At 41.2% G+C, this 27557-nt stretch overlaps 1 protein-coding gene across 4 annotated transcripts in view; it reads left to right on the forward strand.

Moving 5' to 3' along the window:
• The first annotated feature begins 1494 nt into the window (after positions 1 to 1494).
• Positions 1495 to 27557, forward strand: part of celf3b (cugbp, Elav-like family member 3b) — a 33071-nt gene continuing 7008 nt past the window's right edge. For 3 of the 4 annotated variants that reach the window (XR_003273766.2, XM_026184002.2, XM_026184003.2), the window contains exons 1-9: positions 1495 to 2103; positions 2376 to 2406; positions 2864 to 3106; positions 5083 to 5165; positions 25580 to 25628; positions 26172 to 26300; positions 26388 to 26467; positions 26794 to 26949; positions 27390 to 27534. Coding sequence is in view for 3 of the 4 variants with exons in the window: in XM_026184002.2 (XP_026039787.1) it covers positions 2962 to 3106; positions 5083 to 5165; positions 25580 to 25628; positions 26172 to 26300; positions 26388 to 26467; positions 26794 to 26949; positions 27390 to 27534 (787 nt within the window). In the remaining variant the exon portion in view is untranslated. Of the gene's footprint in view, positions 2104 to 2375; positions 2407 to 2863; positions 3107 to 3954; positions 4032 to 5082; positions 5166 to 25579; positions 25629 to 26171; positions 26301 to 26387; positions 26468 to 26793; positions 26950 to 27389; positions 27535 to 27557 lie in introns of those variants that run through there. The other variant, XM_080308327.1, reaches the window with a different exon arrangement.

The following is a 27557-nucleotide window of genomic DNA, read 5'->3' on the forward strand; positions in this document are numbered from 1 at the left end:
AAGTACCTAAAATGTGCCATGAAAATATTCTCCATGCCATTACACCACCACCAGTAGTCTGAACTGGCATGATGAATCCATGCTTTTATGTTGTTTATGTCAAATTCTCACCTTGTGATCCAAATGTCACAACAGAAACCAAGACTGATCAGAGAAGGCAACATTTTCCTAGTCTCCTCTTGTCAAGTTTTCCGTGTGAATTGTAGCCTCAGTTTCCTGTTCTTCACTGACAAGAGCATCCACTGTGCTCTTCTGTAGTAGCCATTTCAATTTGACTAACTAAAATGTTCACTACATGCCAGAAAAGGTATTTAGTCGCTGCCATGTAGATGCTGATTAAATATTTGTGTTAACCAACAGTGGAACAAACTGGCTGGTGATTGTATGTTTTAAATTGTGGAATGTAAACTCCCTCAGATTGACCATGCCCCCAGTTCCCACTAATTTAGGGGGGAAGTGTTCTCTATGTCCTCCAACATAGCTAAAGATTTTCCAATCCAGTGGTAATGTAACAGTTTGGAGCAGTTTTCAAACAAGTGCAAGGTAGAGCATTCATAATGCTTTAGCTCAACTATGAAGGAACAGAGGCAAAATCAGGATGTACTCTCTTCTTCTCATTCTTTTTCTTTTTGCAAGGAAGACCTATGAGTTCCAGAGGGCTACAGCCCTTTACACCGGGGTTTTCATGCAAGCCTGCGTGGGCGGGGTATATATGTTGGATGAATGTGGCTCACAGAGGGCACGATGCAAGACAGGCAGATGGTGACCTTTGGGAGTAAATTACCATGAACCTTATGACTCTGTTCCCTCAATCTCTCTCTCCTTTAAAGGGTCCGGGCATGCACACTGGCTTTCAATTCAAAGATGTGAATAAGGAGCGTGCTGTTATCGATAACTCTGGAAGTTTGGGGTTTTGGGGGATATCACAGTTAAATAGCCCAGTGTCTGCCGGTTTTCCAAAATACAGGCTGTAAAGTAGGCCAACTCCAACCTCGAGCTATTTCTCTTCCCTCTGTCACACATTTCACTCTGTGTGGGTGTGAGCGTGAATTTCGGGCTCGGGCGTGAACAGCTGTAGTAGTCGTGACTGCGTGCTCGACGACGGCGGCGCGCTTCGGCTTCACGTCAAGAAGCATCGTTTCAGCACCAAGGCCAGGGCTCGCGGCGAGAACAATAGGCGGCTCCGCGCACAGAGTTGGCTAGGCATCGTCTTTAAAGCGGTCACCTGGAACTAGTCGCTAAGATAACACGGCGCTAAAAATGCTAAAACAATCTTTTTGTTTTAAATACTGAACACACATCCACAAGTTATTGAGTAAAGCTTGAAAAGATTACCGAGACGTTTAATCTGGATTTATATTTTTATTTTTCGTGTGTGTACGAGAGGATTGTTATTGACCGTCCCCGCGGCTGACGTCACGCGCTAGCAACCGCTTTGGAGATAGGAGGGGGAGGGGGAGACAGAGAGTAGAGAGACACCGGTAGCTTTAGGACGTTAAAAGCCATAGAACCGTCGGACGGGCCGGTCGCTACAAGAAACAGAAAATAGTAAGAGCAGCTCCCGATTAACGGTTAGAACAATAACGACAAGGCTGAAAGATCCCGTTACGAGTGACCGATCAAGTTTCAACAGTTTTAAGCTAGCCAAATTCTAGAAGCTGCTTTGTCCATTATCACTTTGTTATAATATAACAGGACTTGAGAGTGGTGAAAGTGATAACTCTGGATTTGTAAACCCTGAGAGGTTGGGACTAAGTGCAGAAAGCGGTGGTGTTCGAGCTCACCTGCCGCCAGGACTTCTTCTCCGTCACTTCCACACCCGAAGACCGGGAACACCGGGATTTTTTGTGGATTTTTGTTTTTTGTTTTTGTAAAAACAAAAGGCGAATCTATAGTATTACACACCGAGGAGAGAGGAGGAGGATAAACACAAACACACACACAGCACGGCAGGCACAAAGAGCGGGGAGCATCCAGAGAGGGGAAGAAGGCGGACCGCACGGAGAGATAGAGCGCGGTGTGAGGACAACAACCCGACTGAGCATCCCTCTTTAATTTCTGATCTGCTCAGGAAACACTCTGCACGGCCGTACAGTACAAACGGTAAGAGCTTTGACGTGTGCAGCCTGTATATTCCCACGTCTTGTTTTGTTATGACGAGAGTATATATAAATATATTTATATATATGTGTGTGCGTGTGTGTGTGTGTACATTGAGGAGGGGGGGGGGGGGGGGGGTGATCGGACAAAGAGCAAGGGAGCCCCATGACATCCGTGTGTATGCTGTAACCTACAGCTGGCTAAACAAAGAAACCGCTCTATTGCAATGTTTTATCCCCAGTCACACTGTTTCCTCTTCTTTTTTTTATGTGTAGCGGATCCTGAACGCCGTTTATCCACGGAAAGGTAACGCATCTGCATACATATTTTCTTTTCATATATTTTTAATTGGAGCAAAAAGTGCTATTATTGTTTTTTGATTGGCTAATTAACATTTGCATAATTGTTTTACCGGAAGCAACTGGGGCCCTTTGTCATCAGCGTGGGCACTAAATACACAAATTATCTATAGTTTCTTTTTCTTTAACGTAATGGATGCATGTATTTTATTATTAAATATATTCATGAAGACATTTGATCTGGAATTTATAATCTTTTTACAAAATTACAATTGCAATTTGGCTAATACTATAACACATGTGATAAATGTTTTATAGGGTAAAATAACCAAGGAAAGTATCCTACTGTAATATAAATCTGTGAAAATGAATTATTATTATATAAATAAATATTCTAAGGATAATAATAGTTATTTTTCAATTGTTTTCTTTTCCTCTCCCATGTTTCTGGCTATGTCCCAAAGACTCCTCCAGCATCAGTCGCTCCTCCCAGGGATAGCTGCTCCCGATCTGTTTGCCCCTGAGCCCTGCAGTACCCAGTTGTCCTCTCCACTTTGTCCCGATGAAGGAGGCTGATGCCATCAAGTTGTTTGTGGGGCAGATTCCCCGTAATCTGGAGGAGAAGGACCTCAAGCCTATCTTTGAGCAGTTCGGCAAGATCTATGAGCTAACTGTGATTAAGGACAAATACACTGGCATGCACAAAGGTAGGATCTGCCTTCGTAACCCAGAGTTAAAAAGATGCCTCCGGTGCTTGATAGATGTGCGACACAGAGGCAGATAGATGAGTGAAAATATTTCTGCGTGTATGTCACATGTATCCATGGAAACTGTCACAGTGCCTTCGTGTCTTCATTTTGAGTTCAGGCATGAGATCCCGAAGACGAGCAAGCAAACTCAGTTACTGCCCGTACACTGCGAGCGAACTCGCTGTTTTGCAGCAGCATGCTTCATAAAACAATCGGGTGCCTAATGTATTTAAAAATTTACTCCAATTTGTAAAGCTTGTGCTCCACAGGCGGAAAAAGAATGTGATAAAAAGTTTTATAATATATGATAAAGAGTGGAAATAAGGATCTCCTGATAGATGCCATGAATGAAAAATAACTTTCTACTGTAGCAAAACCCATTCAGGCACACACATGCACACACACACACACACTGACCTGGGGTCCTTTGTGTTATGAGCCAGATTAGACTGTATGCTCCAATCAGTGTAATGGGGCTGTAAGCTAGGGTGACACAAGGGAAAGAATCTGTTGTTTTGAGATTCCCCACAGCCACAGTAAGCCGCTCTTAAAAGCAATGAGATGGACCATAAGATGCATGTGTGTCTATGTGTGTGTGTGCCATGTACTGATCCGAGTGCCATGTCAGGTGTGTGTCTTATCATTCTTTGTATTTCTTTTTTCTTTTTGTTTTTAATCTCATGGCACCATTAAATCCCGAGATGCGCACTCCGTGAATGTTAACTTCATTTCTCTAATCTGAATCTACATGAGCCCGTCTGAGATGTCACTGGGATGCTAACCTGCTGCTAATCTTGTTGTCTTAGTGCTGGTGACAGGTGTAGTAAACAGCTCTGGGCAGCCAGCTCTACTACCCACCCTTCCCTCACACACACAGACACAGGTACAACACGTAGGAAAACAGAGGGAGTGTATCTGGAGTGATCGTGAGGCATGCATAGTGGTTGGTATAGGGCAAGAACCTGACAGTGGCAAGCCTGCAAGGCCTTGTTAGCCCCACGCACACGTCTGTGGTGCTGTCATGTGTGCTGACTCGTGGCGTGCCGTACTGAGATGTGCCGTGCCGTGGAGTGTCCTCTTCTGCTCTAGAGTAACATCATTAGGGAGCATAGTTACCGTACAATGCATGATTATATATCAATATTTTAATCTTCACGCGTATATCCAGAATATATGATGACAAGTAATCAGGAAAGGTATTAGAAAAGACAACATTTAAAAGATTTAAATGGATGATGACGGAGAGTGTGTGTGTGTATGTTTGTGTGTGTGGGGGGGTGCAATATAACAATACAGTCTCAAGGCAGTGGTGAAGTAGTCATAATCGTTAATGTATTTATTCATGTTCCTGGACACCAATGTTTCATTTCTTCATGTCTTGGACACATTTTTTGTTTTTAATCTGTTTGGTGTCATGTGTAGTGATTTGTCCACATTCGGAGACTGAAGGGGTTTGTGGCAGAGGGAATCATTTCCCCGCTTATACCAGAGATCACAGTTTAAGTCAGAAACGAGACAGATATTTACAGTTAATTTGTGTCATACATTATTAATTGTCTTTAAAAGCCGAATTGATTATGTTTAGAGAAAGATCAAGGTTTGGGTTAAAGTGCATCACATCGCCCTGTTGTCTTGGTTGCCAGGGTGACAAAGCCCCGGTCCAGACTCGGGGCTGCAGACATGAAATATACCTCCTATTAAAAAAACATTACCTTCAAAGTTGTGCCAACTGTCTTGAAAAACAATGACAATTTGTGTCCGTGAACATGAACAAATACATTACTTTTTTTGGTGACTATTTCACGTTTTGCTCTGAGACCCGGCTGACAAAGACAGAGATAGAGGATGACAAATATTAGAGCCGTACCCTGACCTTTTCTACCATTACTCTCTCCCTCTCTCTTTCTCGTTCTCTGCCTCTTTCTGTCTGACAGGATGTGCGTTTCTGACGTACTGTGCGAGAGAGTCTGCGCTGAAAGCCCAGAGCGCTCTTCATGAGCAGAAAACACTACCAGGGGTAAGTGCACATCAACAGACATAAATACACACACATAAACATCCCCAGATAAATCACACTTAACACTTATGTAACAATACACACAAGCTTCCATGTACATTCCTGTTGTAGCAAACATACAGACTCTGTCATCCAATTTACACACACACACACACACACACACACACACACACACACACACACACACACACACACACACACAAAAGTGGCCTCGCATCAGTGTGCGTTTGTGTGATTGGAGGTTCAGCTCCCATTAGTAACACTGACATAACTCAGCAGCCGGCAGGCGTCTTGCTGCTAAGGACAAACACTCCCTCTCGCTGGAGACACATAGGGTACTCCGTAAGCATTATCATCTCCATTCCTCTATCTTTCTCTGTCGCTCCATCTCTCTGTCGGCTCCTGCGTTAGCCTCCGGTGATAGCTCCCGCCTAGAGAGTGTATGTAATTAATGTGGCCATTCCCCTTTGTCTCATCCCAGTCTCCCTCCGGTCGCTCCAGTGAGGGATTGTGCGCTGCACCGGGGCCGGGGTAGGACGGTGTTCATTATGGATGGGAAACTGCGAGAGCGGTGTCTGTCTCGCAGGCTCTACCTCTCTGTCACTCCCGCTCTCTCTCTCTCTCTCTCTCTCTCTCTTTTTCTTCCCTCTCTGACCTGATTTCCACTGCAGTTAAAAACAGATATTACAGTATGCGTTTTGGAGCATTTTGTATTTTTGCACACTGTGTGGCTAAAATACGAAGCGTTTAATCGAAATGGCATTTTCCCAGTTTTATCCGACTCCCAATTTCCACCATTTAGAACAGAATAGTAAGCGTGCTTCTACCATCTCTGAGGCGCTAGCATTCTCTCGAATTCTCTGTTCGTTGACTTGCTAATGATCAGAATTTCACTTCATGCACCTTCTTCCTGAGCCAGAGTGTTGATAAGATCTGTGTGAAAAAAACTGTGGAAAAAGAGCGTGAGGAAAAGGCGTTGGGGGAAGGGAAGTGTTGTGACACACACAAGCATGAAATCTCTGCATACATATTGCAGTCATGCATGCTTTTTTTGAACCTCTATGCAGTCACACATTCGCAGTCACCTATACAAACACACTATAGTGACAGTAATCCAATTAGAGACTGCTAAGAAGCCTGACCTTTTTTCATAATCACCTTTCTGCTGTCTGCTGTGTCTCCCTTTTCTTGTGTGCACTGCCCTTTGTCCTTTAACTCATTCTTAGTTTCTCTACATTCCTCTGTGATGTCTCTAAGCGCAAAAGGGAAATCATCTATACGGCTGACTTACAAGAACATAATTGCTGCAAATTTCCAGATAAATTGTGATAGATATTCTGGACACACAGAGGAAACATTTGCAGGGCGGATACTCATTAGCTGCAAAGATTTACTAAAGAGTCAGCATGTAACAATCAGAAGCACCACTCCCCTGAGGAAGGCTGGTGCTGAAACAAGGGTGTGGCATTCGTGGGCTGATATAGGCCTGGACTCTTCATGAAAAGCATAACTTTTTCTGCATTTGGTGTGTCTTGGTTTCCGGTTGGATCACTTATTCTGTCTAATTTGAGCCAGAAGTGTTCATAATGAAGCACTTGCAAGAATTTTAGCATGTCTGAGCTCAGTGAATTGGTTCATGAATAGCAGTAAATGAGGGGCTGACACAGTTTGTCATCAACACTTCCCTTTAGTTGAAGCACTCACAAATATTTCCATCAGCAGCCTCATTAATCACTCTGGATGTCGTTTGGGGTTGGAATGAGGACCAAAGTGCAGCCACTGAAGTAGAGGGAAGTAACAAAAGTCGAGTCTTTAGTTTGGTTGACATAAAAAGCCCTAAAAGGGAAGTGACACGCAAATTCAAAAAAATAAACTCAAAGAGCCTGGGAATCAATCAAGAGAATATGGAAACAAGAAGGGGAAGACAGGACTACACAAATATACACAGATGAAAACGGTCAACGATGGGTGAGGACGGTTAGGGTGGGGCAGGCGATCTAGGGGGGAAAAGACCAGAAAGTAAAACTAGTACAAGACACAAAATTAGCATTCAGAGTAAAACAATAAACAAAAGACAAATGGGACTGAGTATGAAAGGGTACTAAACAAAAAGACAGAGACAGGAAAGCACAGGAGGAAAAAGTCATCAAGACATAGAGGGAGAGAGAAAATGAAGAAACACTACCTAAACTAAAAACACACGAACAGACATGTATTAATCTCAAAAGAGGACCCAAAGCCCAGTTAAAATAAATGAATCAAAATTGTCTCCAATACTAATACAGTAATGAAATCAAAACAAGAAGCACAGCTCAGTCATATTTAACAAATATCCAGAGCCATGACACTGGTTTGGTGACTACAGCTAACAAATGATAACATTTTAAAGCGATTAACTAAATTAAATTAAATGTCTCCATTTAATTCTATACTTTGATGCTTGACTTTGGTAACTTTGTATAGAGCAGCTAAGGTTTAGCTCTGCTATCACATTTCACTAACCACTGAAACCTGTGTGTCAACCCGGTCTCGTGCCAAACTGTGAAAAATCTGTTTGTTCCTGATCATGGACACAAATATTGTTGTCAGCACGACTTTGAAACTATTGTATTTCAGTGCTAAGTATATGCTTTGTGTGAAATCCAAGAAAATTTTCCATTTTTCCAAACCTATCCCAGTAGTTTAAATATCCAATTCGCTAGTTGTGCATTTCTTTGTAAGTGGCGTTTGGTTACTAAAAACATTAAAGAACTCCTTGAAAGTGACAATTTGGGATCCGGCCACTTTGACCTTCCGGCGATTATTTCTCCCATTATCTCTGAAACTCTGAAAATCTCTGGCTGGCGCATCACAGTTTAAATCGCTAAACCTAACCAGGCTGTTTTTAATACCAAAAGCTATTGTATTTTAAATAGATAACATCTTAAAAAATAAGACAAATGATTAAAAATCTGTCACATGCAAGATTCGAAACAAAGTTTCTGGTGTGACCGGTGAAATTTTGTTTTTTCTTTTAAAAGTGGAAAATATGAACTTTTTGTACCCAAACATAAATCAGTACGTCCGAGACTAGCAGAACAAAAATGTAAGGACAGGAAATCTGAGTACAGGACCACAGAAAAGCTGGAAAATTCGTTTACAGAAACGCAAGTTAATAGATTAGAGCTTGTGACTGTTTCGGGAACTGCCGTGAGACTGCGTTGCGCATGTCTCCCTTCTCCCTCGTCTCCGTTCCCTTGCCTATATTGACTTCTTTGACGGGATTTAGAAATGACTTAAGAAGATTTTTCACTCTCTTTCACACATCCTCCCTTTGTCCCATTCTTTTCTCTCCTTAAGAAATGCTTTTTCATCTCTTCCGTATTCTTCCTTTTATTTCCCCAGACCTGCCATATGCTTTCTCTCTCATTCAATTTCATCTCCGCACCCCCCCCCCCCACTCTCAAATCCCCTCTGTCCTGTGTTCAACTCCTCCTCCTGACGTCTTCCAGTTTCTCTACAGCAGTAGAATATTACACTAGCCTGAACCCTTTCATTTCATGGTATTCCTCTCTCATCCCTCCTTTTCCCTCCCTGCTGTCTTTTACTCATTTTTTTCTCTCACTGCACACTAGCGCTTCCTCCTCGGATTCTCATTTCACAGTCATTAATGGTAACCCTTCTAAGTCCTCCTTCTCTCACGCGCGCGCCATCTCCCTCCTCCACCCTCCCCCTCGCAGTTCCTCTACCCCTCGTCTCATTTCCCCTCCTCTTGATTAGTTGACCCCTTTGACCGTTTCACCCCCCCCCCCTCCCCTACTCTTCTTCTTTGCCGGCTCTATTTGTTAAGCTTTGTGATGAGTTTATCACAAACTCATTTTCATAGTCAGATTCTAAGCTCCCTGTGAGGCACGAGGGCTGAGGTCTGTGTGTATATGTGTGTATGCGTGTGAATCTCGGGATCACTCTAAACTGCAGGCGGCGGAGGAACGTCGGGCACCTCATACAACTTTAATTGAGCTGTAGCATCACACACTCTGATGTGTTGCTTTTACACCCACGGCCTAGCAATTAAACGTTCGATGACAAGTCCAACGCTACAGTGTTACTGCTCCTGCCTGCCACTCACCGATGGGATTTAATGCTCTGATCAGCCAGTAGAGAAATGAAAAGAAGAAGAGAAATGCATAGAGGTGTGCTCTATAGTTTCAGCAAGGGGCGATAGACTGTCAGACGGAGTAAGAAGAAAAAGTGCAGAGGGATTGAGAGAGGGAGATACGAACAGATGGCCTTATCAGAGTGTCCTGCGCCTTGTGTTTAATTTGGACACAGAGGGAATGAGAAGCGACGAGGGAGCATGACAAGAAGAGAGCGAGAGGGAGGGAGCAAGATAGTACATGATATTTGTCACAGTAGCAGAAATTTAACAGTGGAACCACTATTAAAGTCCTGCTGTAGCACACAGATGTTTTGGTGTATTAGATGTGGTGCAAAGATTCCCTCTGGGATACATCCATGTGAAAGCGCTTATGTTTATCCGCCACATATTAGCATTTGTTTTCACATGAAGATTAAATTCATATGTGCATGCAGGGGTTTCCTCATTATTCCCAAATGCAAATAATATAAATATTTAGTGTCGTAAAAGCCTGCCCCCACAGATGTATTCCTGGTCTTATTTTGTAGATATCTTATTAAAGGTGTCTCATTCAAGGAACCACTTTTACTTCTGCAAAAAGAGCCATACTGTAGTAGATGCTCGATTTTAAAGGCTAAAATATATCAAATCAACAGCCGAGAAATTATTCTATCAAAGCAGCCAAATAAATTCCACAAAATAGCTTAAATAAAGTAGAATAGCTGAAATGAATTCATACAATAGTAAGACAAAACCTCAGTACATATATTTCATGGATTTATTTAAGTTAAAAGCTTTGATGATCCACAGAAATACACTGTTGGCTGGCTTTGCAGCTAGTGTGGGTCTTGTTATTTCAGAGAGATTGTAGCACTTGGGTGATACCATGTGTCCGAGGTCAGAGGTGAAGGCTCAGCTTCCAGTGAACAAATCCAGGATAACCATTAGAAGGACATGTCATCCCCAAAGAGTGTGTGGACCACTGCAATCTAGCACAATGCACAGGCGACATTTTGGATACATATTCTTCTCTCCTTAATAATAATTATGCCTGCAGTCAGAATATTTCTACAGTATAATTAGTTTGACATGTTGATTTGTTGCCTGGTTATATAATTTTTTTCTCACATCTTTTCTTTCATTTTTGACAGTTTTTTATGTAAGTTAAAAAGCTTGTATTTCTTGTACATTCATTGGAGACACTAACAGACACACAGCTCAGTCATAGTTTGCTTCTTACACGTACACCGGTAAAAGACACTGTCATACACACAGGCACACTCGTGCTCATGCAAACATCAAATTTAGAGTATCCTTGTTTCATCCTAATCCCCCATGCATCTCTCCCTCCCTCTGTCGCTGTTCATCAGGCCACACTTCCCTCCCAGCCTGGCTAGATTTTAACCTCGTATCTCCCTCTGCTCTCCATCTATTGCTCTATCTCTCTGCAGCCCTACTGCTGCTGTATTTCCTCCCATATCTCTCCTCTTATCTGCTTCTTTTGTTCTTTGTTGTCGATATCTCTCTCTCCATTTAATCTGCACGCTCTCTTCTCTTTGTGTTTATCGCTCCCTTCATCTTTGTGCTACTTCAAACACAACTGTTTGTACACACACATACGTCTACCTGCTTGCACACACCACACACACACACACACACACACACACACACACACACACACACACACACACACACACACACACACACACACACACACACACACACACACACATCTGTTTGGTCACGCCGACATCCGCAGATCTCAATGTAGGTGAAATTAAAGTGTGATAAGCAGCTTACCAGGTGTGTGTTGTCATGCTTCACTGCTCTCAAGGCAGCACTCTGCTCCCTGTTTTTTGATTAGAGCCAAACTGAAGCTCTCTCTCTCTCTCTCACACACACACACACACACATACACGATGTACTTTCTGTGACACACTGAATGTCTAATGAATTATTATAAAGCCAGAAGAAGCACCACCAGTACTTAACAAAAGAGATACTACAGAGGGGTAGAATAAAAAGTAGAATAAAAGTTTGTAGTGGTGATATTGATTAAATACATTTAGTCTGACACTGAGCACTGATCCAGCTTTTTTCATTTCCGATATGACACAGTTACCTTGGCTTTCGGTTTCTACTGATAATGAGCACTGATCCGATACCAGCCTTAAATTAATAAGCTGTAATCCTCACTGTGAGGAAGAGACTAGGAATCCTTCCTTTATTCATAAAATAACATCAGGCTATACTTAAACATTTTTTTCTCAACAAAAGAACAGTCCAAGACTGTAAATGTTGACTCACTTCATCAAAGTTAGCAGTGAAGTAAAAGAAAAAAACTTTTTCAAACACACAAAGAGTGTAGCAGTGTGAAATCCCTCCAAACTCTGAACGCTTTGCTGTTACTTTCCCCCATTCCCCACATTAGGTCTCACACTAACAAACAGTGTGCTGCTGCGTCATGCATGAGCTGGAAATCAGAACAACAGAGAACTGATGTGAACAGCACGATGCACCGGTGCATCGCTGGTTGTTTTAGAGTTAATGCTGGATCTTGGAAAAGTGTTGGGATTTTACTAATTCTGTGAGGTCTAAGCTCTCGCTGGCACCCCTAAACTTATGTTGTGGAGAAATACAGAACAAAAACATGGTTTGTCAGGTGTCAGTCATAATGACACTGGCAGGGTTATAAGCAATATGCTGTTTGATGGTGTAAATTTAACTACAGTATTTTCAGGGTTAAGGCTTGATCCTGGAAACACGTCTATAGCTGCTAAGCATTTTATTAAGTCAAATCAAAAATCAAAACTGTGGAAACTGAACTGACTTCCACAACATCCTGTGTATGTATAGTATTGATGAGATCAGACACAGATGGTTAGACGGTGCAGAAACAGCAGCCTCTTCTTAATAATTAGTGTCACTTCATTCTTTTAAGGGCAGCCCAAGAAAAAGAACCAACATTGGAAATATCACCATAAATAATCGCTTTTCCCTTTAAGTATGTCAGTAGTGTGCCTGGGAAGATAGATGCGATCTCTTCAGGTATACATCAACCACTACTTTTAGTTGATGTTTATCAGATCCACTTAGAATGTGTCCATGTTGTGTACGTCCTGTGTGTGTTTCCATGTGGAATCTAAGATGCTTGGCAGACAGCCTCCCTGTGGGGCAAAGCTATGATGAGCAATTATCCACTAGGGCGACTTTGTAGGCTAATTTAGCATATTTATGTGGTCAGCAGCACTGTTTACTATTCCCCTTCACTGCTTACTGCTACACTTTCAATTTAGAACAGACCCCAAATCTCTCTCTTTCTCAGTTTCTCTCTCTCTTTCTATATTTCCTCTCTGTCTCTCCCTCCTCTCCCTCTATCTCTCCCCTCCTGATGGGGTTTGTGATGTGTATCGCTTACCCCCTCCCTCGTGCTGTTTCTCTATTTTTATCCTCGCTGTGTGTGGGATGGGAAGGGAGTAGAGGGACAGGTGTAAAATTGTGTGTGTGTGTGTGTGTGTGTGTGTGTGTGTGTGTGTGTGTGTGTGTGTGTGTGTGTGTGTGTGTGTGTGTGTGTGTGTGTGTGTGTGTACAAGAAGTAGACAAAAAGAGGAGGAGCTGGAGAGAGTGATGCAGAGGGGATATGCAGAGCAGAAGGGTGTTTGTGAGGGGAGGGATTTGGCTTGTTTGTTTAAAACAAAAGTCTTTGCTCTGTGCATGCATGTGTGTGTGTGTGTGTGTGTGTGTGTGTGTGTGTTTGTAAGTGTGCATGTGGGTACATTTTTGCATGAAACATGGGCAGAGAAAAAGTGCCTGCCTCATATTTCACAACAAAAATGAGGCAGAATCTCATCATAGCCTAATAAAAACCTGACCCTGGAGAGCGCCTGCCTCTTTAAGACCTAACACACATACACACACATGCACACATACTCCAACACACACTGTTGTTTATACATGACTCCAGAGGACATTACAATGACTTACATTCATTTCCTAGAGACTTACCTTAACCTTAAGCTAGTGCTGGGTGGTATGAAATATGTATGGTCGTTTTTAAGATTCTGGTGGTTTCGTTTTATGTCACAGTATTGTTATTATTAGTATTATTTTTGCCTATGAGCTTACACACAGACTTTAATGTCATCATAAAAAAGAAATAAAACCTAAAATAAAACCACACAACCATAAGCAATAAATGTTCTAATCTTAGGCTCTGCTAATGAAAATCATTGGCACATGGCTATAGAGGCTGCTTTCTGTGATTTACCAGTGTAAACAGATTTTGGTCCTCATAAGTACTACCTGAACAAAATAAACACAGAAGGACCTTCATGTGTTGGCCTGTTTGTAAAATGATATTTGTGTGGATGGATGATTACCAGGCCGTGTGTCTCTCAGATGCTGAACTCTAAAGTAGCAGTAAAGTTGAGTCCATATCACACACCATCTGCTTTGTAAAGCCAGACAGCTTTGTCACAGCCTTGTGTCCACGTTCACTGAATGAAAAGACCTGAGTTGTAATTTTGTGAAGTTTGCTTCAAAACTTGCACAAGCACAGCTTTTTTGTAGCTATTTAAATCTTGGGTTCACACATTGGCTTATTGTAAACTGCCCACTGACACTAAAATCCTCATATTTAAAATAGAGAACTGTTTTTTCCTGGCTGAAAGTGGCCCTTTAGGGCGGCTATGCAAGTAAGCATGATGTGTCAAGGCAATATATTAAAGGTGCATATAGAAAAATATATTTATCCATCCATCCATCTGTTTTCTTCCACTCATCCAATTCAGGTTTGCAGGCATAATAAATTTATACTTGAGTAAATTCCCTCCACTTAAAAAAAGACTTTGCTTGGGGGGAAGGCCAAAACCTCTTTAGTGAGCAGAAACCTTTACAAAATAAGATAGATGTTCCACGTTAATGCAGATAGAAACTGGAAATACATTTGACTGATTATTGCAAGCTTACAAGAGGATTATCTTTCCCATTTGAATAAAACAAATGCATTTCAGAGTAGAAAACAATTGTCAGAAATCAGAGTATGCGAGGATCACTTAAATGCGGTGACCTTAGCAGATCTCAGCATTTGTTCTTGGATCGGGCTTTCATCAGTGATCACCCCTTTTTTTTTTACTTGAATTAATTTACTCTTCCTAACACTCCGTCTTGCATAGATTTTCATGGCATGGCATGCTTTGGCATGAGTTGGCATCTTTTATTTTGTCCATGTCCATGTGAGGCTGTCTTTCTCAAAGCTACAGCTTGCAATCCAGACATGGTGTCTCAGCATGTAATATTTATGTGTCTATACTGAGGCGGACGTATAGAACAGGACCATGCCGGGGGGGGGGTGAATGAATGTGTGAATTTGTGTGAATGAAAGGGGAGGTTAAGCGGAGTGGAGGAGGGCCGTGAAGAGGTTTGGCATGAATAGGGGTGTATAGACGGGGAGGGGGGAAGGGTGAGACAGGGGAGGAGTAGAGGAGTTCGGGTTAGAGAGAAGGAGGAAACAAGACAAGAGTTTCCCATAATGAGCGTGGAGGAAGGGGCAGGCGGGTGGTGTGCAGAAGAAAGGGCTTTTTCTGGGTGGTGGAGGAGTGGGAGGGAGTCAGGGCGCACTTCTGTCAATTTAAACAGAGACATCTGTCAGAGGGGGCCACTGGTGTGTGTCTGAATATGTGTGTATGTGATTAGGCAGGCAAGGGGATGACAGGACTTTGGTTGCACCTGGGGTATGACCTCCGCTCTGAGGTCCCCCCTCTAGCCACACTCCAACTTCGTATCTGAATAATGGCCATTTTCCTCTGACCACAGGGCAATACTGGAGCTTTAAGTGACCACATTACACAAACGTAAATCACCACACTTAATAATGCTGCGTTCAACAACAGAAAACAATGGGAACAGGACAACAAGCCTCATACGGGAGACAGAGAAAACTGGGCTCCGGGTTTTGCTTTTAGTTCAGCGACCGTGGTTGTGATTTAGTGCTATATAAATAAAACTGAATTGAATTACTTAACTAATTTCCTGTGACAGCCTGGTCTAAGGCACTTAAAAATTGTTCATAAAGTATGAACAAATTCCGCTATGAGAATATTGATAAAACACTGATTTGTGTGTGATATGTTCATACACATGATTTACACACAGATTTTTGGATACGCGCTGTTAGTAAATGTGGTGTGAAAATGAGGCTGTTGTGCCTTATTTAACAGAAATCTATGCTTTTTTCTGCTGTTTCTGACAATTTGAGGTCAGACAAAAATGTCTTTGTAGATTGAGTAGATTAAATTCCAATTAACAAAAGTAGTTAACAAAAATTATTTTATTACCATGCTGGTGATTTCACTTTGGTTCTAGCTGAAATCTCTTTAGGGAATCCAAAAATGTATATGTGCAAAAAAAAACAAACAACAGCCATGAAATACTAGTTGGTTGACTGACTTTTAAAAGTACTGCAGTAGTAACTTGTTGATTATAAGATATTTCTTAGTCACCTGCTTTAGCCAGGCCTGAGATAGAGCTGTGCCTTCATATAAATATGAACAAGCCACATTTTAGTAAACTACTCATTTACATACAGTCCCTGGACCACATCATATGAAGCTGCACACTATTCAGATACCATATAGACACAAAACAAAGAACACAAACAAAAGACAAATACATAAAATACAATCATACTAAATTAAATATGATCACAGTTCTGGTTTGCTATAAGCCTTTGTGGAACATGTAGAATGTTCCTTTGTTATAACTGGTAAGCTATTCCAATATTTACTTCTGTTCACTGATAGCACAGTTTGTCCAAACGTGGTTTTGCCTAGAGGCACCTCGCAGTGAGTTCTTTGTATAATAAATTCATTTATACAAGGTGGGGAGGGCATTTAAATTCTTATATATAAAAAAGGCTCTGTTTTTTTTATTTCTCAAAGCTGGAAACCTTTTGTTCTTTCAAAAATGTCCCAGAAAGTAAATTTAAAATGACCTTTTATCAAGCTTTTTTATGGCTTTAATGAAAAGTGATCCCGTTGAGGGTCGTTCCACAGACTCTTCAGCATGTAAAAACAAATTCACTGAAGAATGAAGAATATAGAGGGAATTTAGAACATTTTACATTTAGAAAAATATAGGTTTGGATTAGCTTGAAATGTAACCTTCAGGGTTATACACTGCTTATGTTAAATTCTATCAACATTATTTAATCAAAATGAGTAAAATCCTTTCTCTATTTACCCCGAAGCAACCGAGCTATTTTAGCAACGACTATGACTCAGTGGAATTATTTATTATATAATTATATTTTATGGAGGAATACATTTTAAATTTGTTTTTGTAATTTCACTCAAGTTTCCTGTACCAATAAAATGATATTTATTTAGTCAGTTACAGTTAGTTAACTGAGAAAAAAAGTATATTTGAATAAAATGTGCATTACACTATGCTAGTATCACTTTAACACAAAATATTAATAGTAATAGTGTGAGCAACAGCAAATTTTAGTTTTGTTTCAAGTTTTTGGGTCAGGATTGGATGGTTTCCCTTTATTACTACTTTGTTACATGTTTCTATTACATCTTTCAAAAAGACTATTTAAAATATTTTGTGGAGAAACACTTAAAATAATGAAATAAATGAAAAACTATTATGGGATTATTAATGGCCCCACACAACTTTATTTTTCATATAAAAAGTTTGAAACGTTGTAAAAGAAGAATATGAATTAAAGAGATTTGTTATACAAGCGATAAAGTGAAAAAAGGCTAAAGCGGTATACCTTTTAAAATTTAAAGTGTAAACTATGAATTGTTTTCCAAGAAAGAGAAGTTTAAAAAAAACAATTTCATACATCTATTTTATTCCTGTGACATGCAAAAAAGCTAAATCATCACCAGTCAGTGTGGTGTTTTTAGTTCTGTTAGGCTGTTATGTGAACACACAAGTCATTTACATGTTTTTCTTGCTTTAATTTTCTGGGATCCTGCCTCATGCTGTAACTATCTGAGCATTCAAGAACGTGTCGCTGGCTCCGTGTTGAATGTAATCTCAGTGAATATGAGATTTTTGCAATCATGAATTTCTATGGCTCTGAGCAGCCTTTTTAATTCAGCCGTTCGTTTCTCAAAAGACTTACACTCCCTAAAATAGAAAGAAGGTCCAAGTGCATAGGTCTAGCAGTTATCCGCTATAGTGCTGTTGGATTATGTTGGACTAAATCCAGAGGATCAAATTTCAGTGAGTGCTCTACTGCTGCATGCAGAATGTTCTCATTGGGGTTTGACAAAAACAGCATATAATATTATAGGGATCAACAGGGTAGTTAGTTCTGCTTTATGGATGGTTTGGTGTCATTACTATGGAGCCTGATAAAGAGAAAAAGAGAACGAGAAAGAAAAGAGAATATGTTGCTAATCCGAGAGGCTGGTGAAGGGTTAACTGCCACACAGAGTATTGAGTGGAGAAGAAGGAGGGCGGACTTCTCAGGTGTGAAGAAGAGAATGAGGGAGAGACAGAGGGAGGAGGGATGAGAGCAGGGGGATGGGCCGCTCAGGAGCTTGTATTGTGGTTGCAGGCCCCCGTTACCAGGCAACGGAGCTGAGCTGAGATGCCAGGTTGCTAGGTAACCTGAGGGATGCAAAGCCTAACGTGGTGTGATAGAGAGACGAGGTGGGGTGGAGCTGTGCTGCCGAGCTGCTCCACCTCAGCGCTCACTGTATCTGTTTCTCGCGTTTCAGTGTCTTCATCCAGCTGTGAATGAGAGGTGTGAGCCAGGGTGTCACATTTACCATATCCTACATGTGACACCCCGGGGTGGCTATGCATGGAACCATAACCGGCCACATGTAGTGAAAGCGAAGCTGATGTCTATGCGATTTCCTTACATTTTGGACCATCTTTCACTGTTGAGTAACAGTAAAATATTTTAAGACTATTACAGCGAGTAGAATTTTTGTCACAGTCCTGATGATTTTCCTCGGAAAAGTGAAAACTTGGTTAGCATGGAGTATTTTAATATCACTTAAAATTAGGGCTTGATTATGACAAAAATTAGAATCACAATTCATTAGCAAGGACCGCAAAACTGAAGGTAAATGAAAAAAAGGGGCCCACAAGTCAATCTATGCTTTGTGTTGGTCCCAAGTCTGGAAAAATGAGGAGGGATGTGTCAGGAAGGGCAAAGGGCATCAAATCTTTGCAAAAATCAAATATGCAGATCACCATAATTCCACACTTGATCAGTCCAGACCTCGATGGAAGCAGGTTATGAAGAAGAAAAAGAATAGCAAAGATGATAGATGAATTACAAGGCCTCAGTGAGGGTCCGGAGCAGCGTGTGGGCCCGGCTAAGCCCTCTGATATCTGTGAAAAGAGGGGGGGGGGGGGACGTGGCATTTATAGATTTATGACAGCAAGGGAACTGTAACGTGTAACGGGTGTCGTTCCGCTCCTGAATTTCAGATCAATTATCTCCAAGATTTGTTGGTCACTATTTAGATCACCATGGCTTAATAAGTTAACTTCACTTTTGAAACATAACGAAAATTGCATTTTCTAGTTCAGACTCCTCGAAACCAAAGGGTTTCCAAACAGCTGAATTGGTTTCACTACTCTTGGTAATCAAAGTCGCTCTTCCTTTCATCTTGACTTTAGCTGAGCTAAACCTGCCGCAGTCTTTTCTGAGAGCAAGTTTGGTGTTTTAGAGAAATATGTGCACCGCTGTGAGCAAAAGATGAAAGAACAGCAAATAAGAAAAGAACAAAACAATTGCTTTTGTTCTTGGACAATTGGAATTGTTTTACTCAAATTATCCGTTATCATTTAATTATTTTCAGCATGTTTTTCTATAACTACACATCCTCTTTGTATTTTTTTGTTAATAAATAGATTCAGGAGAGATACAAAATATAGTTATTTGGTGCCTTTAACATTAGGCCACTAGATGTTGAAACCATGGATTTAAAAAAAAAAAAATGAAGTAGTTAATCATTTGCCAAAATAACTGCAAAATAATTTACGCTCACTGAATTATTGATGCTTCTCTCTTTAAAAATGTTTAAAATTCAAAATTTGCATTCTAGCTTAAAATGCCTGCGTGATCACCATCAATTGTCCTTAATTTTACAATTAATTTGTTTAATCAGACTTACAATGTGCCCTCAACTTTGTTGAGTCCAGAATAAAGGTAGAGTCGTATAAATCAGTCATGTGGATTAGTCTAAAATATTTTTTTCAATATTCACAGTTAGAAACAGTTGTGCCTAGCTTAGTTTTTTGCATGCTGATGATGAGGATGGGTTTACTAAAATTCATGGAGAGAGTAAGAAAGTAAGACGTAATGGTAAGAAAGAAGAAAAAGAAAGATAAAAAAAAAAACGCCGTGATGGCTACGTCATGGGGTATGAAGGGATTATGGAGCTGAGAGTCAGGGGGAATTGAGGATAGGCGAGAGGAAGAGGGAGAGAAATAATGCTAGATCGTGGAGAAGGGGTAAAAATAGTTTTCCTTTCTTGTGCACTCTGGAAAATAGACATCTGAAATTGTGTGGATGGAGTGCTCCAGAGAGAGATTGAAAGGGGGGAAGGGTGGACAAACACACATGCACACACACGCGCACGCTCACGATTGAATGTTGTGATTCTGTGCTCTGTAATCAGTTTTATATTACTGTTTGTGATAACATTTGTTTCTTCTTGCGATTTAATGACAAAAAAGGGTCAAAAGAACAAAATGATAACATTGATTCAGCGCCGTCGTTTAATCCATGTCCCGAATAGTGTTTGTGCGCTCACATTTACATGCACACACTACCCCCTTCCCTCATAACACTGTGCAATGGTTTATTCCACTGATTTTGTGTAGGTGGGGGAGGGGGGGAGAATACGATTTGATTGGATAATCCAAGGATTTAATATCCCCTAATCCTGGCACAATCCTCTCTGCATTACTGCAGGGAGTAAGATTAACAGTATGTGTGTAGTATGTGTTTGCTTCGGTGTGTGCCAAAGGGCGGATGCTCTGAGAAGGGGGAAAACTGTAGTGGATACTGTGTGTCAGTGTATGTGTGTGCGTGTGTTGTCACCTCAGCATGCAAATGGGCTGTGTTTGCATGCCGTACATGATCGTGCATGTGTGCGTTTGTGTGTGTGGATGTGCCTCACACGCACACCATCGTATATCACATATCTCACCCTCATGCGTGGCCTCACATATGAATTCACTTTCCTCTGAGATATAGAAACTCTGCCTCTCAGGGAGGGCTTCTTAGTATGCAGCAGGACGGATCAAACCACGCTCCAGTATGAAGCCAGCTCCTTGTACGTGTTTGCAGATGGTTACTGTTAATTAAGCCCTAATTGGAACGTGAGTAATTAGAGGATAATTCGACTCGAAAGGAGCATGTGGCTGTTCATGAGTGCTGGAGTAAAGGAGACAGAAATACAGTGTGAATGACTAGCGGGGGCTATACTATGTTTGAATTTTTCACTGGGGCTCAAGGGAATTTTAATTACTACAATGTAGATTCAATCCCTCACCCTTACTTATTAAGACTGCCTTTATCTCTCCATTATTCTCATCTTATTGCTCATATATATTTACATTTACTCAGGGCTCATTTTTCTCTCTATGATGCTACGATAAGAGGATGTGTTAGAGGGACGCTGAACAGGGGAAAGAAGAATTTACATTTTAAAAAATGTCTGGTATGAAAATGTAGGTAAAAGGCAGACCTTTTACATGTGATAACTTTGCATACAAACGCCAAAATCTAATTTTAGTGGTATTTTTATTTTAAGGCTTAACCATCAAAGCGGTTTGGAGCATATGATAGCCATGATTCTCCTGTGTCAGAAGAAATCACAGTTAGAAAATGAGCCTCATATTTAAATGTAGGTAAACAGGAAACCTTTTAGATGGTATTTTTTTGACAAGCCACCTATCGCACGTGGAGATGTGGCTCACAGATGTGATTTTCTGTGAAAACAGATTAAGCATCCAGGGTACCGTTTTTTGGGGTTTTTTTGCTACTCACTGTCAGCGACATTAAAGTGCACTTTTGCTTTTGTTATATATCCTATACCAATGGCACAAAGGTGGGAAGAATTTAGTCTAGATTGTTTTAGATTGAGACACTTTGAGTGGGTGTAAAATTGATTTTCTTGCTGTCTTTGAATGAGCTTAAATGTGAATTTCAGCCCTGAAAAGTTCATGTGGCTACCTCCTTTTTTACTTATCCTGCTTTAAAAAATGCTGGTAAAAATAAGGTGACTTTAAAAAAGCACCAAATTTTGACCCACCCCTTTGTACATCTACATGAAAATTTTGAAGCGTTTTCATGTAGGGCTTCATTAAATATACTGAAGTTATTTTACAAATCAGCCGATTCTGAGGGTTTCATGATATTCTGTGTGTTATGTCCTTATGATAAATGCTCATCTTTCTCTTATTATTTTACAAGGCAGGAAAAATGTGTGATGTTAAAGCCAGCAAACGCTCCTCCAGCACAAATTCTTTGTTTACTCAAAGAGCACAGGAGTCGCCCTTGGCAACCAGCGTTCTTGTTTACCTACCCAGTGTGCCGTCATATGATTGCCATGACAACGATCTCGTTGCTATGCCAATTTTCCAGTGCTATTGTGTCTTTATGCCGGCCGACTGCACCTTTCACCTGCTGCTTTTCCTCATCTCTTCTGATTCTTCCTCTCATCCTTTGCAGTACATCATGTGGGATTCATATTATATGGTTCTATTAAAGTTCACACACACACACACGCACGCACACTCGCACAGATGCTTTGATAAGCTTTGATTCAAAGGCCTTAGTTTGAAATCAGGAGGTGTTTCTGTTCAGTCTGTTTCAAGGATGAGCTTGAATAGGCCTAATGAATGAACAAATGGAAGAAGTGATGGATGGCTAGAGGGATAGGGAAAGGGTCAGTGGATGTAGATCCTGCTACAATCAGCCTGCTCTACAACACAATCCGAAATCAATGGACAAGACGGAGCTGATCAATGAGTTTGTATCACAAGATGGATGGCAACTTAGATGGACAGCAAAAGCACCCTGAGCAGGGCTAGGATTATGATGGATGGATGGATGGATGGATGGATGCAAAGTTATGGATGGATGGATGGATGGATGGATGGATGGATGGATGGATGGATGGATGGATTCAAGGTTATGGAAGACGGTCAGATAAGATAAGATAAGATAAGATAGATAAGATAGAACTTTATTAATCCCTCGGGTGGGTTCCTCTGGGAAATTCGATTTCCAAAAAAGCACAGCACCGACAGAAGTTACAGAGTTACAGAATATTATATATATATATATATATATACATATACACACACACACACACACATATATATAATACAGAGACAATATAAATAAAATATACGAAGGGGATAAATAAAATAAATAGGAATAAAAAATAAAAATACAAGTGAATTGCACATTTCAAGTATTGAGGTCTATTGCACTGTTGACTATTTACAAAAGTATTGCACAAAAGGTATTGCACAGTGAGGTGAAGAGGCACTACAGCTTAGTTTAGGGGGAAGTTTATGTGTATTTTCCATAAGGTTATGATGATGCTGACAGCTTGAGTCGATAAAAGTGTGGGGTTAAAAGTACATATCATTCCTTCCTTTGCACACCCCTTGTGTGCCCATGTTTGTGTGTGTGTGTGTGTGTGTGTGTGTGTGTGTGTGTGTGTGTGTGTGTGTGTGTGTGTGTGTGTGTGTGTGTGATGGCCTTGTCTTAGATCAATAGCTTTGTGGTGACAGCTAAGAGCTGATTAATCAAATGTATGGATCAGTCTCTCGCTGCTCTTCCCTCTCTTCAATTACCAGCTTCATTACATTGCCTTAACACCCCACTGGGACCTCTCCCCATTCTTTCTCTCCCCTTTCTCGCTTTCTTCCACCGTACTTCTGTCTTCCTCCTCTCTGTCTCTTCCCATCTTTTTTTCTTCCTCTGTTTTTATCACCGTCTTTCAATAACCATAGCTGTAAACTACATATTATTGAGCTTAAAATCCTATTTTGATTGGCAGGGAGGTATTAATATATACATGGATCCTTTCTGAGACCTATATATAATAATATAATACTATTATTATAATTTCCTCATTACTATTATTATTATTAATGTGTTAAAGAACAAACAGCAAATCTCTGCATATGAATGAAGATTATATTCCTCCACTTTTTAGAGTAATGTACCCACAGATAAGAGCTTTTTGGTGAGATCCATTCCGTTCCTTTTTATTCAATACCTTTTGTTTTTTGCTCTATGTTCTTTATTTGTTCTATTTTGATTAATCTTTTGCTTACAATCAAAAAAGTATATAATTAATAATAAATAGTTTTAGAACTCATTGTGAATTTATTTTGCAAAATGTGAAACTGTACTTGATGAGCGTGTTTTCTTGCTGTATATTTAGATGTCACTTCACTGGCTCATATCTCCTTTAGCCTCGTCTCCTACCTCCATCCCTCCTTTTGATCCAGCCTTCTTTTTTCTCTTCTTGTTTCCTTCTTTTCATCACCTTCATTCTGCAGCTCTGATCCTCCGTCTCTCTGCCCTCCTTTTCTCTTCCTGTGTTTTTATTCCCATCTTTCAGTAACTCCTCATAGACATAAAGTACCTATTTTAAAGGAAATATCACATATTGACTGGCAGTTAGACATAAGTAAATGATTTCTTTAACATTATTTATTTCAAACTTTTAGAAGTTATTTTGAAACTAGAATTGTCTTCTATGTCTTTCCGGCTTTGCCCTCCTCCCTTCCTTCCACCCCCCTGCTTCTCTTCTTGCTTTCCTCTTTTCACCGCCATCATTCTGCAGCTCTCCTCCTCTTCCTCCTCCCCCAGCCCATTCCCCTGGCATTAACACTGTGCCTCATTGCCTCAGTGCTATGACTAAGCACTGTGTGTGTTTAGTATGTTTTTGTGCCTATGTGTGCTTCTACCTGTGTTTCTTTCTCTAAATAGCGAACGAATAGGGGGAGACATGGAGAACGTGTGTTTGCACGCGTGCATTAGCATTCATGGCAGTGGATGGGTGTAGTCGTGACATTTTTTAAAGATAGAGCAAGTCACGACTGAATCACGCCCAGCTCCTCCCTCCCGCCCTCCCTCCATCCCCTATTTCTCTTTCTATTCTTTTTGAATCATCCTCTCAGGGGCAGCTCTGCTTTCATCCTCCCACACTCGGTCTCTCTTTCTCGCTCTTCATGTACTACTTCTTTTTCCAGCCTTTCCATTCATTCCCCAGGTTCCTCTTGGCCTTCCACCTGCCCTTTCAGTCGGTCGAAGTTAGGCAGGGTCCCCCAGGTCTCTCTCTTTCTGTCTCTCGTTCAACATCCTTTTATTTTTAGCTGACTGCGCCTGGTCCTGTTACACACTTGTCATTTCACCCCACTACAAAATCTCTCTCTCTCCCTTGCCTCCCCCGCCTCGTCGCCGTATCTCAACCTCCTCTTGTCCCTCATCTAATCCGTAGTTCTTCAGTAATCCTGATCAGCTGGCCTGCATTCTTAATCTCGTCACTTCTCAATCCTCCTCTGTACTCCTGCATGCGTGTGTGAGACAGAGAGGCTGAAAGAGAGAGAGAGAGAGAGAGAGAGAGAGTGAGAAATCATAGGTAGTAAGACTGTGTGCGTTTGGCAGGGATCAACCAGCCTCGGACAGAGTTCAGACACACCTGTTACCTGCTAACATTCATTTATCTGCTGCTAAAAATAAATCCCACTTGGATACACACAGGAGCCACATAAAAATATCAGCTACAGTCTATTCATCTTTACTTTTACAACAATATTAGTATTTGTGTCTGATTTGTCATTACACTTGATGCTTGTCTGGATTTCAAAACATGCCACAAAAACCGATGTTTTCCCTGACTCAATATCAGACCTTGGTTATGTACACAGGTGTGAATATTCAGCATATAGTTACAGTAATGAGTCTGGGTTATGTTGTTTAAGAGATTTTTGTGCATTTTCCTGGTATTGCTGCCCAGTTGGTGAACAAAAATGATTTTTTTTGCTAAAGTAAATTAAACCCGCCTTTAAAAAAAAAAAAAAGGTTCAAAATATTGATTTTACTCTGGTGGAAAGTCAAAATTTCTTTGATGGATACCTGCTGATTTACAAAATACCAATTAATGTTTGAGTAAAATATGTTACCTAAAATGTAATGAAAGTGAAGTCAGTCTTAGAAAACAAATATGTCCAGGAGAGGCTTGTTTATGTTGACCATCCGTATTCCTGCTTGCTTGTCCCTCAGATGAATCGGCCAATCCAGGTGAAACCAGCTGACAGCGAGGGCAGAGGCGGTGAGAAACACGCTTAAACATCCAAACACGTACTCCTGCATTATGTCTTTCTGTCTATGTGACATAATGACATAATGCATTCCCCTTACTGTAAACGTAACCATCCAATCCAAATCTAAATCACTCTAACCAGAACTGTAAAATCAAGCCTGTAATAAACCTTTGACGTTGTGAAGACTGGCCAAAAGGTCCTCACAGTGTACAGATGTCCTTGTTTGCCAGATAGAAGGGTAGGTGTCAAGTTGGATCAGATAGAGATGGAAAGTAGTCAGCGGGGTGCCTGGCAAGTTGCTTTCTATAAATACGCACACATACATACACATTCAGATCACACTCTTTTCATGCCACTTTCCTGGTTTATGGTCTCTGTGGTCAATACTGCAACCTGGTGGACATAAATTGAATCTGCCATAAAAAGATTGTTTTTTTTCTTTTACTGAAGACAGCCTTTACTCTATACCAGCCATGTCGCCAGCATTGGGAATATAACATTGAATTCATAACATTTTCTTCCCTTTCCTCCACACATCCTTGGCCTCTCAGAGGACAGGAAGTTATTTGTGGGCATGCTGGGAAAGCAGCAAAGCGATGAGGACGTCAGAAGGCTGTTTGAGCCCTTTGGCAGCATAGATGAGTGTACTGTCTTGAGAGGGCCTGATGGCACCAGCAAAGGTAAAATGCACTCAAATATAATACCACAAAGTGCTTCATTTCATGCAGTGCCATTTTTATTTTTAATTCAATGACTGTTTGTTACAGGGTGCGCGTTTGTGAAATTCCAAGGACATGCCGAAGCCCAAGCTGCCATCAACAGCTTGCACGGGAGCCGCACAATGCCTGTAAGCAGCATGCACATGATCGCAAAGGATAAAATCCATACGCATAAAACAAACAGACACAACCAAATATGTGTATGTACTTCTAAAGGCTTATACAGTGAACCGCAGGGGAGAGTTTGCATTTTTTGTAGGTAATAATGTAATGTAAATGTATTTGCTTTGGCCCTGCACTGCTCATTGTGCCGGGATAAGCGTGAGTCCCACGAGACTCATAAAGGATTAACTGGATAGAGGAAATGAATGAATCAACACGAAGCCTGGGCCCATTAACACCGAAAATTACTTGCAATTGAAACTTAATTCTGTCTTCACCTCTGTCCTCGCAGGGGGCGTCGTCCAGTCTGGTGGTGAAGTTTGCAGACACAGAGAAGGAGCGGGGGTTGAGGAGGATGCAGCAGGTGGCCTCCCAACTCGGCATCTTCAGCCCCATGACCCTCAATTTCCCCGCCTACAATGCCTACACGCAGGCGGTCAACGCACAGGCAAGCACAGACACACATAAACATTCGCTGTGCTGCACATGCATGCACCAAGTTTGTAAGGGGAGTGCTGTGCTTATGAAAGGATGTAATAAGTTTGAAGAGGCTATCAGTGGTCTAATTCAGGCTAATGTTATTACCCACACAACAGAACATACGTCATCTGGCATTAGCTTTCCCGCAACACACAACCATTAACCCACTGACTCGGGACATAATGGCCTTGTAATTAGATCTCTATTCATCTGTTCCTCCATCACTCCCTCTCCCTGCCCCTTCCTCTCATTTTTCTTTCCCCTTTTTCTCCCACTCTCTCTCTTTTTCCCATACCCATTTAACTGTGTCTTTGTTTTCTCTCACCCTCACTTTTTCTCCCCTCTTTCTCCCTCCTCTCTTTTACCTCTCCATCTCCTTCCTGTCTCTGCTTCCTTCCTTGTCCACAGCTTGTCCAACAGCAGGCCCTGGTTGCCCAGTCAGCGTACTTGTCTCCTGTGGCAACAGTTGCCGCCGTACAGATGCAGCAGATGGCAGCACTCAATGCCAATGGAATCATTGCCACACCCATTACACCCATCACACCATCCTCGGGTAGGCTTACATGCCATGCGTAC

This window comes from Astatotilapia calliptera, chromosome 11 (assembly GCF_964374335.1).
Source record: "Astatotilapia calliptera chromosome 11, fAstCal68.1, whole genome shotgun sequence".
Taxonomy (NCBI): domain Eukaryota; kingdom Metazoa; phylum Chordata; class Actinopteri; order Cichliformes; family Cichlidae; genus Astatotilapia; species Astatotilapia calliptera.